The sequence below is a fragment of the Crinia signifera genome, chromosome 3 (assembly GCF_055691185.1).
Source record: "Crinia signifera chromosome 3, ASM5569118v1, whole genome shotgun sequence".
Lineage (NCBI taxonomy): Eukaryota > Metazoa > Chordata > Amphibia > Anura > Myobatrachidae > Crinia > Crinia signifera.
In genome coordinates this window covers 228,747,218-228,759,773 of record NC_139219.1, presented here as the reverse complement: position 1 = coordinate 228,759,773, position 12,556 = coordinate 228,747,218, and the positions used below count along the sequence as shown (strand labels likewise).

At 45.0% G+C, this 12,556-nt stretch overlaps 1 protein-coding gene across 1 annotated transcript in view; it reads right to left on the bottom strand.

Annotated features, from left to right (window-relative positions):
- XXYLT1 (xyloside xylosyltransferase 1) overlaps positions 1-10,809 on the bottom strand; it is a 242,156-nt gene extending 231,347 nt beyond the window's left edge. Inside the window, exon 1 of the mRNA XM_083177567.1 lies at positions 10,233-10,809. Coding sequence (XP_083033693.1) covers positions 10,233-10,700 — 468 coding nt within the window. The 5' untranslated portion in view covers positions 10,701-10,809. The remainder of the gene's footprint in view (positions 1-10,232) is intronic.
- Positions 10,810-12,556: the final 1,747 nt, after the last annotated feature.

Below are 12,556 nucleotides of genomic sequence, written 5' to 3'. Positions count from 1 at the left end.
TAGTGATTGCTGGTGTGCTTACAGCACGGAGGAATTGGAACGGGCAGGATACCACCATGCCCGTGTTAACCACAAGTACAATTTTGTGGATCCGGAAACAATTGAGAGGGTTCAGCTAAATGGAGGAACAAGCGCCAATGTGGTCCACTTGGATTCATATTTGCAAGAATTTATTTGGAGCAAATTTTTGGCAGGAGATAAGCCATTTGATAGAATCATGCATGCGCTGACTCTGCTCCCAAAAGCTGATTGACTTTTTAATTAACTTATTGTTACTATAATTGTTATTGAATCATTGGGGCAGATGTATTAAGCCTTAACAAGAGATAAATGCAAGGGTGATAAAGAGTGATAAACATCCAGCCAATCAGCTCCTTACTGACTTTTTTCAAACACAGACTGTAACATGGCAGTTAGAATGTGATTGGCTGGATGTTTATCTCTCTTTATTACCCTTGCATTTATCTCTTGCTAAGGCTTAATACATCTGCCCCACTGTCACTTATTTTTGATTAATGTTACTATGAATTGTTATAATGTTCTTGAATCATTATTTATTGACTAAATTCGACCAGTTACTCGTTAACACACATTGTCATTACGGTGTCAGATGAATGATATTGCTGGTGTGAATGTGTCCATAACACACCCCCATTATCCATGTCAGCCGTAAGCGGGGCGAGGGGCGGCGGAACGCATCCTCCAAACTTTTCATACCCCCACTATCCACGTCGTCATGGAGTTGATTTTATATAGTGTGGCTAGCGCAGCGAGCCCCGCGAGGGGACGCAGATTACTTAACATGTATTCCACGTCCCTTCGCCACGCTTCGGGCTCGGTGGCTCGCTGCGCTCGCGACACTATATCATAAAATCAACTCCATGCCCACTTGGATAGTGGGGGTATGAACAGGGTGGGTATACAATAAAAAAAAAATGGGGTCTGGGGGGCATTGGACCCAATGTAAAATCGGGTCTCAGGCACCATTTAACATTAGATCCAATGATAAAAACCGGGTCGATCGCATCGCATCGTATGCGATGGACCCGATTATTCCTACCCGATAAAAAAAATAATAAAAAAAAAAAAAAAATCGGGCGCCCAGATATTACACAAGTACCGAAATGTCTACCAAATGCCTATGAAACCATAAAGGACAGTGATGTGACCTAAACTTCTCCCTGTTCTGCTCAATCTTTGGATTCTCCAACTCTGCCCTGCTGCTCTCCAGCCACAACCAGCTTCAGGAAGAGAGTTTTCAAAACACTAGGGGTTTGGGTTATCCATATACACAGGTGAGCACAAATATGGATATTCTTGACACCTGTACTATTAGGGTTTTTTTAGTACAGATTTTGGGAAGTCCTGGCTAAACCGGAGATCGTGCTTGCAACCAAATCCACACTTTAACTCAAGCCACATCTTTTTAAAAACTACACATACGATGGCACACAATTCAGGAAGTTCTATCCATACTGTAACTGGCAGTCTAAGGCCCAGATGTATAGAGTTTCAAAAAGTGATAAAATGGAGAGTGATAAACAGCCAGCCAATCATCTCCTACCTGTCATGTTACAGGCTGGGTTTCAAAAATGACAGGTAGGAGCTGATTGGCTGGTTGTTTATCACTCTCATCTTTATCACTTTTGAAGCTTGATACCTCTACAAAGTGCTTTACAGCTACTCTTATACCAAGCCAAGTATTTGAAATACCAGAACAACTTTACCACCTCCAACTTGCTTCTTGCTGCCCATCTGCGCACTCCAACCTCATTGATGTTCATGACTGTCAGCTACTTCAAAGAAAAAAAAGATTGGCACAGTTCAACAAGATATCTCCTCATGCCCCACTCATTTTTCCGCAACCCACTGAGCTAATTTTTGCCAAGGACTAATGTCAGGTACACACTAGGCAATGTGTGTGTCCCTGATATCAGCGACGTTAAGGTCCTCCCTCATCTGTACTGAATAGACAAGAGAAGGGGTCTTTAACAATGTTATGTACACATTAAACAATAGATCACTCAGAAGGGCCCGTCTGAGCGATCTTACTTTGACATCTAGTGTGTATGGAACTTACGGTAAGTCAGTGGCAGGTATTCAATGCCGTGGGTGAGCAGCGACAATGAGCAGGGTTCCTGCTCGCTGTCAACATTCACCCTGTCAGTATTCAACGCACCCCCCCCCCCCTCCCCTCATACGTCAATTCCCCCTCGCTCCGTTTTTTGAGCGAGGGAGAATTGGCCTATGCGGCTCCAGAAGCAGCGAGACTCGCGGCTAAATATAGCGGGTTCGCTGCATTAGGCGCGGGTCTCGTTGTTTGGGGGAATCCTCGCCATCCTGTGACGGCGAGGACTCCCCAGAACGTTGAATAGGGTGAGCGGCTGGTGAGGGGGTTAAGCAGCGAGGATCGCTGGTTTTCTGCAATCCTTGCGGTTTAACCCCCTCGCCAGCCGCATTAAATACCTGCCTTTGTATTAGCCTCTTTGTCTCAGTGTAGAACCTGTACCCTACCCTCTAAAACTTTTCTGCTCACTGATCCTTGCTGCATGATCACTGCTTTACACTGACAAATTTCAATACTCCCTTAAAAACACAAATCTCAAAAGGAAAGATTCTTGGCCCCATTTTGCTCAATTTCTCTCCAAACTACAACAACCGATATTGTTCTCTCTCTCCATCACTCCCCCATGACTTTTTACAATTGGGCTTCCATCACCAATAGTCCACTAAATTTGCTCTCACAAAATATACAATCCACTTACAGCCACGTATCATCCTACTATATTTTCACACTGCTGGTCATCCTCTATTCCTACACTCTTAACTCCATTACTACTTCTGACTTATTTCTTTGTTCACTTCCTACCTCACTATCCCATCAGTCTCTGTGCCCATCTACATTTGATTAGTTGTAGGGGTGGGGTGTTCAAAAGAGTCTCTCACTGCATAATTCTCTTTGTGAACTAATATACTTAGGAGGTGGTATTAGGGCCTGAATAGCCCAAGACAGGACAGGTCAACCTGTGGCTCTCCAGATGTTGTGAAACTACAAATCCCAGCATGCCTTGCCACAGTTAACACTCCCTTATAGCTAAACTGTGGCAAGGCATGCTGGGATTTGTAGTTTCACAACATCTGGAGAGCCACAGGTTGGCAAGGCCTGGCCTAAGATGACAAACATGCAAGACTGCTTCTGCCTTCTTCACACGCTTATCATTTTGCATTCTCTTAAAGAAACCATACCCAATCCCCAAAAAGAATTTCCATCACAATCAAAATTTACCACAGCTTCCATAATTTCTGCCTTGTGATTATTTCTGAGGCATATTTTCTTCTGTTGAAGCCATTCTGTTGTTGATCTAATTCTGTGCTTTGCTAATTGTCCTGTTGCCTCACCAATCTTCTGTTGAGTTTCAATTGGTGGACATATGACCTTCAGTTCTCCTGTAAAAGTCTTGATAAACTAAAGGCCCCCATACACTATGCGATTTTGGCACGATTTCACCAGATTCGGCCCGTGAAATCGGCCCATATCGCACTTCTAGACAGTCCCATGCGCATTGGATCAGAGTCAGGAGACGGGCTGCACATAAGATTTGCTAAATCTTTTGTGCAGCCCAGAGCCGTGTGGGAGACGGCAGCGGGCAGGGAATGCCGACTAATAGACAGCAGGGGGAGGCGGTGTAAGGAGCCGGACAGGTGAGGAAGCGGTTGCCCTCAGACTCAGAGTGCCAGCAGGAGCAGGGTGCCGGGCAGGAGAAGACGCTGGCTGCCGGGCAGCGGCTTCCTCACCTGTCCGGCTCCCTATGCCGCCTCCCCCTGCTCCCTCCGCCCAGTTCTCTATTAGCCAGCATCCCCCTCCCGCTGTCGTCCCCCGTACAGCTTCCTCCCCTGCCCGTCTCAAGACTCCCTCCTCCTGCAGCTCCCCGGGGAGTGCATATGATAAATCCATGCGATTTATTATATGCAAAACTTGGCACAAGTGCCTAATCTTGTGTGTCCCTCCCAGGGAGCTGCAGGGGAAATCAGGTCTTACTTGTCCCTAGGACAAGTCGGACTAATGTATGGGGGCCATTAGAAATTCCTTTTTTAGGAGATGATAGCAATCTGTCCAGGCCCTGAGGCAGCCCCAAACCATGATGCCCCCTCAACTTTGGTTTCATCTGTCCAGAGAATATTTTGCCAGTAGTGGTGTGGAACATCAGGTGCTCTTATGCAAACTTGAAACGTACAGCAGTGTTTTTTGTGGACTGCAGTGGCTTCCTCCATGAACTCCATTCTTGTTTAGTGTTTTACATATCATAGATTAATCACCGGAGATGTTAGCATGTGCCAGAGATTTTTGTAAGTCTTCAGCTGACACCAAGATTCTTTTCTTCTCCTCATTGAGTATTCTGTGCTCTTGCAATCAACTTCACAGGATGGTCACTCCTAGGGAGAGTAGCAACAGTGCAGAACTTTCTCCATTTATAGACTGTGTGTCTTACCGTGGACTTGTGAACAGCAAGACTTTTAAGGTGCCCACACACTAGAAAGATCTGCGATCGTAAGATGTGCGCATAAATTAGCCTTGAAATATTTTGTCCATCCTGGTCAAAAGATTTCAGGCAAGCGCGCGTCTTTACCAAAGATTTTTCTTAAGATCCCATGTGCATTCCTATGGATCTTTTGTTAAATCTTCCGATCTTTTGTGCAGCATGTAAGATCAGAAGATGCAGCAAAAGATCTACGGGAGCACGCATCGGACCGAAACCGGACGATTTTTTACCGATTATCGGTAAACATCAGCTAATATATCGGCCAATTTATCGGAAATGGGCCAAAAAAAATCGTTCTAGTGTGTGGGCACCTTTAGAGAAACTTTAGTAAACTTTACCAAACACCTCCAAACATGTCTCATTGCTTGGACTCCAGGTTGGCTGACTTCTATTAGCTCTTGGAGAAATCATTAGCCTAGGGGTTCACATACTTTGTCCACCCTGCACTGTCAATGTTTACATGGTGTGTTCAATAAAAACATGAGAACATAAAATGGTTTGTGTGGCATTAGTTTACGCAGACTGTATTTGTCTATTGTGATTCAGATAAAAGTACAGAACACATTTTATGAGCAACTTATGCAGAAATTCAGGTAATTCCAAAGGGGTCACATACTTTTTTTAGCAACTCTATAAGACACGTTGAGTATAAATCAACCGTCAGTCAGTTCTGGTCTCCTTATTCTCTTACACACCTAAAACGGGTGGTACTGGTACTACTACTCTTTGTGCTAGGAGATACATATTCTTTAGAAAGAATAGATGTGCCTAACTGCAAGATATTTATGCTGGTGCCAAGCTTATGAAATATTTTACAGTCCCAGACATACTAAAGGGAAAACACTAAAGAGATATATACATAGATATAAATAATCCTATCCTCTAAACCAGTGGTTCTCAACCGCAGTCCTCAAGGACCCCGAAAAGTGCACGTTTTCCAGCTCACCTGGCAGGTGCACTCATTACTCACTGGCACATTTTTAAAAGATCCACAGTTGGAGCTAATTATTTCACCTGTGAGACCTGGAAAACATGCCCTGTTGGGGGTCCTTGAGGACTGAAGTTGAGAACCACTGCTCTAAACTATACTTCTGCCTCACTAGTAACCTGAGTAAATTAGCCATACATTACATGCCTTCATACCCAGTGTGAATCCCCTGGTAATGCTCTCTCCTCCATTTCAGCAATTCTACTGCTCTGTCTCTCATTCAGACGTCAGTTCTTTTTACAATTCTCCTCTCCCACCCATATATCTGACTGTCCCTCTATACACCCCCATCCACCCTCTCCGCTCCACAAGTGCACGCCACCTCTCCTGCAGACTGTTTACTTCCTCCCATTCCCACCTCCAGGATTTGGGATGTTGTGTTCCATTTCACTGGAATTTTCTACCCCAAACTTTCTACAAAACTTTAAACATGCTCTCAAGACCCACTTCTTAACTCTAACCATTTCTCATCCTTTTCCTCTGTTTAGTCTCACTTCTATTCCAGCTGTGTCACCCCAGTTTGTCTTCACATTCTCTTTAGAATGTAAGCTCTAACGAGCAGGGCCCTCTCTCCTCATGTGCATTTCTAAGAATATATCTCTGCCATTGTTAGTTCTTTTGCTCATCTATGTATTGTTAGGTGCTGCTGTGGCATCATATAAAACGATAGAGATATATAGTAAAGGGAGAAGGTAGCACTCCCAGCTGACTAAATAGCTTGCTCCGGTCCCCACCTGGATCAACCTCGCAAGGTAACCAACATGAATAGAAAATGAAAGTCCACAAGTGGAGACTAAGAAATACACAGGAGGCAGCTTCGTGATCATACGTTATCGATGTTTTCACATCAGGATAACAATAGTGTATAACAAACATACGGTACCTTTAAACCAACATCCCACACCAGGTGAGGTCATCCGTCCGCTTCCGGTTCTGCAATGATGCGCCATATAATGACTCAATCATCCTTGCCATGGAGACTAACTAAAAACAATGATATATGACAGGCGGTTTAGCAAATAAATACCTGGCCTAATGAGCATGATAAATGCCTGTGCACATGGGCCTATACATAATAATATTATTTATAGGCCCAAAAAAATAAAATAAAAAAAAACAATATTACCAAACAAAAAAAGGTAAATAAACAGGAAGATGAAGCATAAAAGAGATTAACTCAATTTAAATGCATGCAATAATGTATAACACTGTACGCCTATGGATGCTACTGGCAATCTAATGGTGTATACACACGGTACAATCCAGCTAAATTTTTTTCCTATATAGTCAAAACCCAGATAGACAGGGCAGCAATAATTATATAGTGAAAATCTGCACTATATAGTCAAAATCGCATGCTTGTCGGGTGGCTTGCCTGCATCGGGATCAAATAGCAATTAGACCATGTGTAACACCAAAACATAAGCATCAGAAAAGCACAATGTTACTATAATAATAAACAAAACATCACAACATTAAATAAGTAATCACCAAGCACAGGGAGTGTCCTATAAAGAAGGGAAAAAAAAGAGACCAAAAAGCCATATTATAAAAAGCAGTGTAAGCCAGCTGACTCCTAAGCATCGAGGTGCTAACATCCCCAACCTGTTAATCCATCTGGCCTCTTTTGTAGGAGACGTAGAGATCTATTCCCTCTATGCAATTTGGCTGGTTCATGGTCAATGATGCAATGAAGCATAGTTATACTGTGACCATTGGTGACAAAATGTCTGGACACCGTGTCCGCTGGAATCATGGATTTGTGCCCAGCAATGCACTCCCCGTAGGGTACGGTCAGTGTACTTTTCACACCCACACGCAGTACTGCGTATCCCTATAGGTCATCGGGTTACTTGTACGACGCAATCATATATTTGATTACCTGTCCCTGTGGGAAAAACTGACCATACTCTACGGGTGCGCATTCCTGGGCACAAATCCACAATTCGGGCCATCATAACCAGCGGACACAGTGACCAGCCGGAGGCCAGACATTTTGTCACCAATGGTCACAGTATAGGTATGCTTAAGTACACCATCATTGGCCATGAACCGGCCAAATTGCATAGAGGAAATAGATCTCTATGTCTCCTACAAAAGAGGCTAGGTGGATTAACAGGTTGTGAACATTAGAACCTAGGGGCGTAAATGAGTCCGCTGGCTTACACTGCTTTTTATAATACGGCTTTTTGGTCTCTCTTTTTTTGATTTCTTCATAGGACTCTCCCTGTGCTTGGTGATTTAATGTTGTGATGTTTTGTTTATTATTATAGTAACACTGTGCTTTTCTGATGCTTATGTTAGACCCCCAGTAGCATGCATAGGCATTCGGTACCCTGTTATACATTACTGCATGCATTTAAATTGGGTTTCTCTCTTTTACGCTTTATCTTCATGTTCGTTTCCCTTTTTTTGTTTGGTGACATTGTTTTATTATTTTTATATTAGGGTTCATTTTTGTTAATCATTATGTTATAGGCCCATGTGCAGTAGGCATTTATCATGCTCATTAGGCCAGATATTCATTTGTTAAAACGCCTGTCATATCATTGTTTTTAGTTGGTCTCCATGGCAACCGAGCAAGGATGATTGCATCATCTGACGCATCATCACGGAACCGGACGGACGACCTCACATGGTGTGGGATGTTGGTTTAAAGGTAGTATTCCCGCTAGGCTGTTTTAGCAGGAGGCTGCGCCCTACCAGATTTTTAAAGGGCAAAATGCGCCCTGCCCCTCTAGCAGCGCCCTGCTAAAACATCCTGCTGCCTGTCCCTGCCGGAAGCATGGGGAAGCCCAGCACCGCCATAGATGCCCGGTGCTTCCCCGGTAGTGACCTCAGCTGGGCCATGCCTGCCTTTTTTGGCGATGTCGGCGGTCCGCCCAGCATCCTTTCGTGTCTGCGGCGGCCAGACCTGCCCCCTTTTGTGACGTCGTCGGCCCGGGCCAGTCCCCTTCATGGTGCCCCCGTGCAGCACCGCCCTGCCCAGTTACTAGAAGGAACACTATAAAAAAAAGGCATGTTATACACATTGTTATCCTGATAACGATGTGAATACATCGAAAAACGTTTATTAATATAATCCATCATACACACCAGTGAAGAAATTCAGCTTTTCCCAGATGGACTGAGAGGAATTACTTCTACGGTAAGTAACCTAGAATCTCGTTTCCTTTTTCAAACTATCTAGGAACCACTGACGCTATGACTTCCTCAAGCAAGCTTTAAGAGGTAGCAGGATTATTCATTGGTAAAAGGCTTGCACCGAGGACCAGGTGATCACCTTCCACCGCTGCTCAATCGATGCCCCCTGCCAAGTGGCCCAAGAAGCACACAGCCCGAGTCAATTGTGCCCAAATGGGATCAAGTACTGACTCGCCCAAGGCTATATAGGCCTGCTTGATAGTGGGAGTAATCCTATGAGAAATAGACTTTCTATGCTGGCCTGCCTCTTTTATGGGCATCAGAAACTACCAGCAGGCTGTCCATCTTATGCTTGGCAGCAGTCCTATCTACATAGTGATTGTACAACATCTAGAAACTGGTGGGGACTCTCTGGATCAGATGGATGGAACACTGGAACCAGTCTCCTGATTTAAGTGATATCTTAAAACCACTTTAGGAACAAAGTGGCCAAGTGGAGAGAACCACTTGGTCTGGATGAAAAAATAAATAAAATAAAAAAAAGAGAAGCTAGCTGACAACTGAAACTCAGCGAGCTTAGGAGATTGCCAAAAGAAAAGCTAGTTAACCACCTTAATTCCATCATGTTAAATTGCTCAACCTCTGCCCGTTGAAGAGCAGCCAAAACTAAGGCCAGGTACACACCAGAACGATCCTGATTGTTAGTAGATCGTTAGCAGATTGTGTGATTTTCGCACGATCTGTTGGAGCACACAATCTGCTAACAATCTGCTAACGATCTGCATCCAATCTGATCCCAATCCGATCTGAGTCTGTATCCAGTTGAATTGATCTTTTACAGATCCTCACTGCAGCAGGTAGGATCTGTAAAACGACAGCGGGGACGCGCATCGGATCGGAATTGGACCTAAACATGCCCAATCTACATACAATCTGCATCCAATCGGAATTGGATCCAGATTGATGGAATTGAGCCCTAATCGTTCTGGTGTGTACCCCCCCTAAATTTGTGTCAATTTTACCATCTACCAAACACAGAGCAAATATGCATGTCCCTTCTGTAGTAATTTTCTAGAGCAAGCCCCACTATAGCTTAATATACAGCAATATGGGCCTGACGGCATCAGATGCAGTGATGTTTTTCATGCATGTGTCTGAGTTGCACTACTCATAGATCCCATTGGTGATCGTACAGTACACAGTTGCAAGAACTGAAAAGTGATGCAAGTTTCTTGTTGGTTACATGGTTTTCTAATCAGACGCAGATGTAGCATTTTATGGGGTGTTAAAAAAAGTGACCCAGTAATGTTGTGTAGAGGTGCTGAATAGCTCACATTGGAGGCCATGTGGTAGCATCTAAAAGATGCACAAAACTAATGTAAACACTAAGTCCCTGCACATTTGGACACCATGAATGGAATATACACCAGGGAGGGGCGTTGTAACAGCATTACCATAAAGTCACAGACATAACTGCAGCAAAAAAACTCAAATCCAAGATAGTACAAAACAGCTGAAGGCAAGATATAAAAATGAATTTCACCCTTTTAGACACCCACCTTATACTTGAAGCTGGCCCCCTGCAGCAGGTCCCTTAGCATGGTTTTGCCAATCTCCTTGCTGGCCTCGTCGGACACAAAGTGCAGGCTGAGCACCTCATTGCTCTCAAACTTGCCATACTTCACCAGGGAGCTGAGAGCCACCTGGAACTTATCCCCCAGCCCTGGACTCCTGTCCACCTTAGTGAACATCATCAGCAGGTGATAATCCAGCACCCCGCGGCTCTCCAGGGTCTTGCTCTTCCCCTCACTGAGTTTCAGCTCCGATGAGGAAGAGGACAGGTCCGACTCTGGGCTCATACTGTGGGCAGCGCTGTTCTGCTTCATCCGCCTAGTGGCGCTGGAGAAATTCTCCTTTCCCGAGCCCAAGTAATAGAAGGCAAACACAGCCAGGGCTGCCACGAAGAGCAGGAAGGCTTGGTAGGACCTCATGGCGATGATCCTACCCAGCAGCTGCCCGTTACTCATGCCCAGCTGTCTGCCTATTTACGCGCATTGCCAGTTCTTAGCCGTGCTACAGGAGGAAGCCATATTGGATGTACATGAACGATCACGTGATCGAAAAATGACAAACAGCCTATCGCCGCTAAGTCTGCCTGCCTGTAACCACATCGGGAGAAGCGGATTGGTCACGCCCTAAAGTAGTTGATTATTAGTAGAAGCGTTAACATTTTGTGTTGCGGTGGATGGCGGGCAGATGCTTGTTATTCCCAGTGTGACAGTGTCTGCATGTGCAGCCAGAACTTATGTATTCGGAGGAGACACATCGCATACTATACATGTGTGATCGCTGATATGGTTAAAAAAGGCAGAACAATATATGTGTGTGCGTATATAATTATATGTCAGCACAAATGACATCAGAGCGCACTGTCACTGGTACAATCATACACAGAGTACATTAACATGATAAAGTCATTCAGCAATTCTACTTTCAAAGCGAAGATAGTAAATAAACGTAACTGTAACGTAATACATGTAACTTTTAGTTTAATGCATTGCATTCTGGAAATCATGAATTTTAAAATGCTCCTGCAATGCTTTAGCATTGTGCTGCTATCCTTCATGGGCCTTAAGCCCCGTACACACGGGGGAGATATATTGCTGAGCAACTATTGCCCAGTGTCTCCTTTGCATCAGCGACCAGAGATGGTCGCTGATGAAAAGGAACCTCTGCTGGGGGAGCCGCAGAGGTAATTAGCAAGCTCCTGCGACCAGCGATTACAATGGGGCAGAAAACGGGAACGCGCACCCTGCGATTTATCGCTGGTGCGCACTCCAATCACTGGCAATATGGTCGCCTGCGACCATATTCCCAGCGATTATAGCCCCTATCGCCCCCGTGTGTACACAGCATAAGAAGCATATGATGAGCTCCACCAAGCAGAGCTCAGCACAAGCCACTCAGCCTCTGACCTCTTGTGCAAAGTCTTATGGGACTTCGTCAACTCCCAGTAATGCACTGCACACTTGTGCAGTCAGTGTGCCTTGACTCCTTATGCTCAGCACCATTAATCATTGTTACATTGGAAGATAGGTGAAGCTGCAGCACTACCCCACTCCCATGCACGAAACCATTAGCTTTTTTTAAATACATGCCAACCACAGGGGGCCCCTAGATAGAGGGGGTGCCCAAGGGTACTGAGCCCTTGTGCCCCCATTATAATCCGTCCCTGGGTGTGACAGAAGAACGAAGCATGCAATAGAATTATTTGTTTCTGCTCAGTTCTATTTCATTTCTTATCTGCAATCCGACTTGATTGCAGGTCAAATTTCTTCTCACAATGGACTGCAGGTGGGGTAATTGTAAAGGCCCCCCATACACTATGTGATTTGGTCCTGATTTCACCCAATTCAGATGGATCCGTCAGTGAAATCGGGCCAAATCACATGTTTAGACACCCGGTCCGACCCGATGCACGGTCCCGTGCGCATCGTATCGTCGTGGAGTCGGGAGGTCAGATCGGCTGCACATAAAGGCCCACATACATTAGGACCCAATTCTCCTCCGAGCCGCCCGGCAGCTCCCCAGGAGGCTCACATACAATTTAGGACTTGATGTGCCATTTTTTACATGTGATAACTCGCATGCGAGTTATCACATGTAAAAAAAAAAAAACGGGAGTTGCAGGGCGGTGATGCTCTTAAATGAGTGGCTGGCGGGGGGGGGCGGTGAGGAAGCAGTGCGGCCGTGGTGGTAATCAGAATAGTGGGGCAGGCGACGGTGATCATCAGTGTCCAGCGCCGCAGCGGCGGCTATTATAACTTTAAAATAATGTGGCAAATGGCTCTCCGGCTTTTGATTAGCTGAGATACAGCACTCT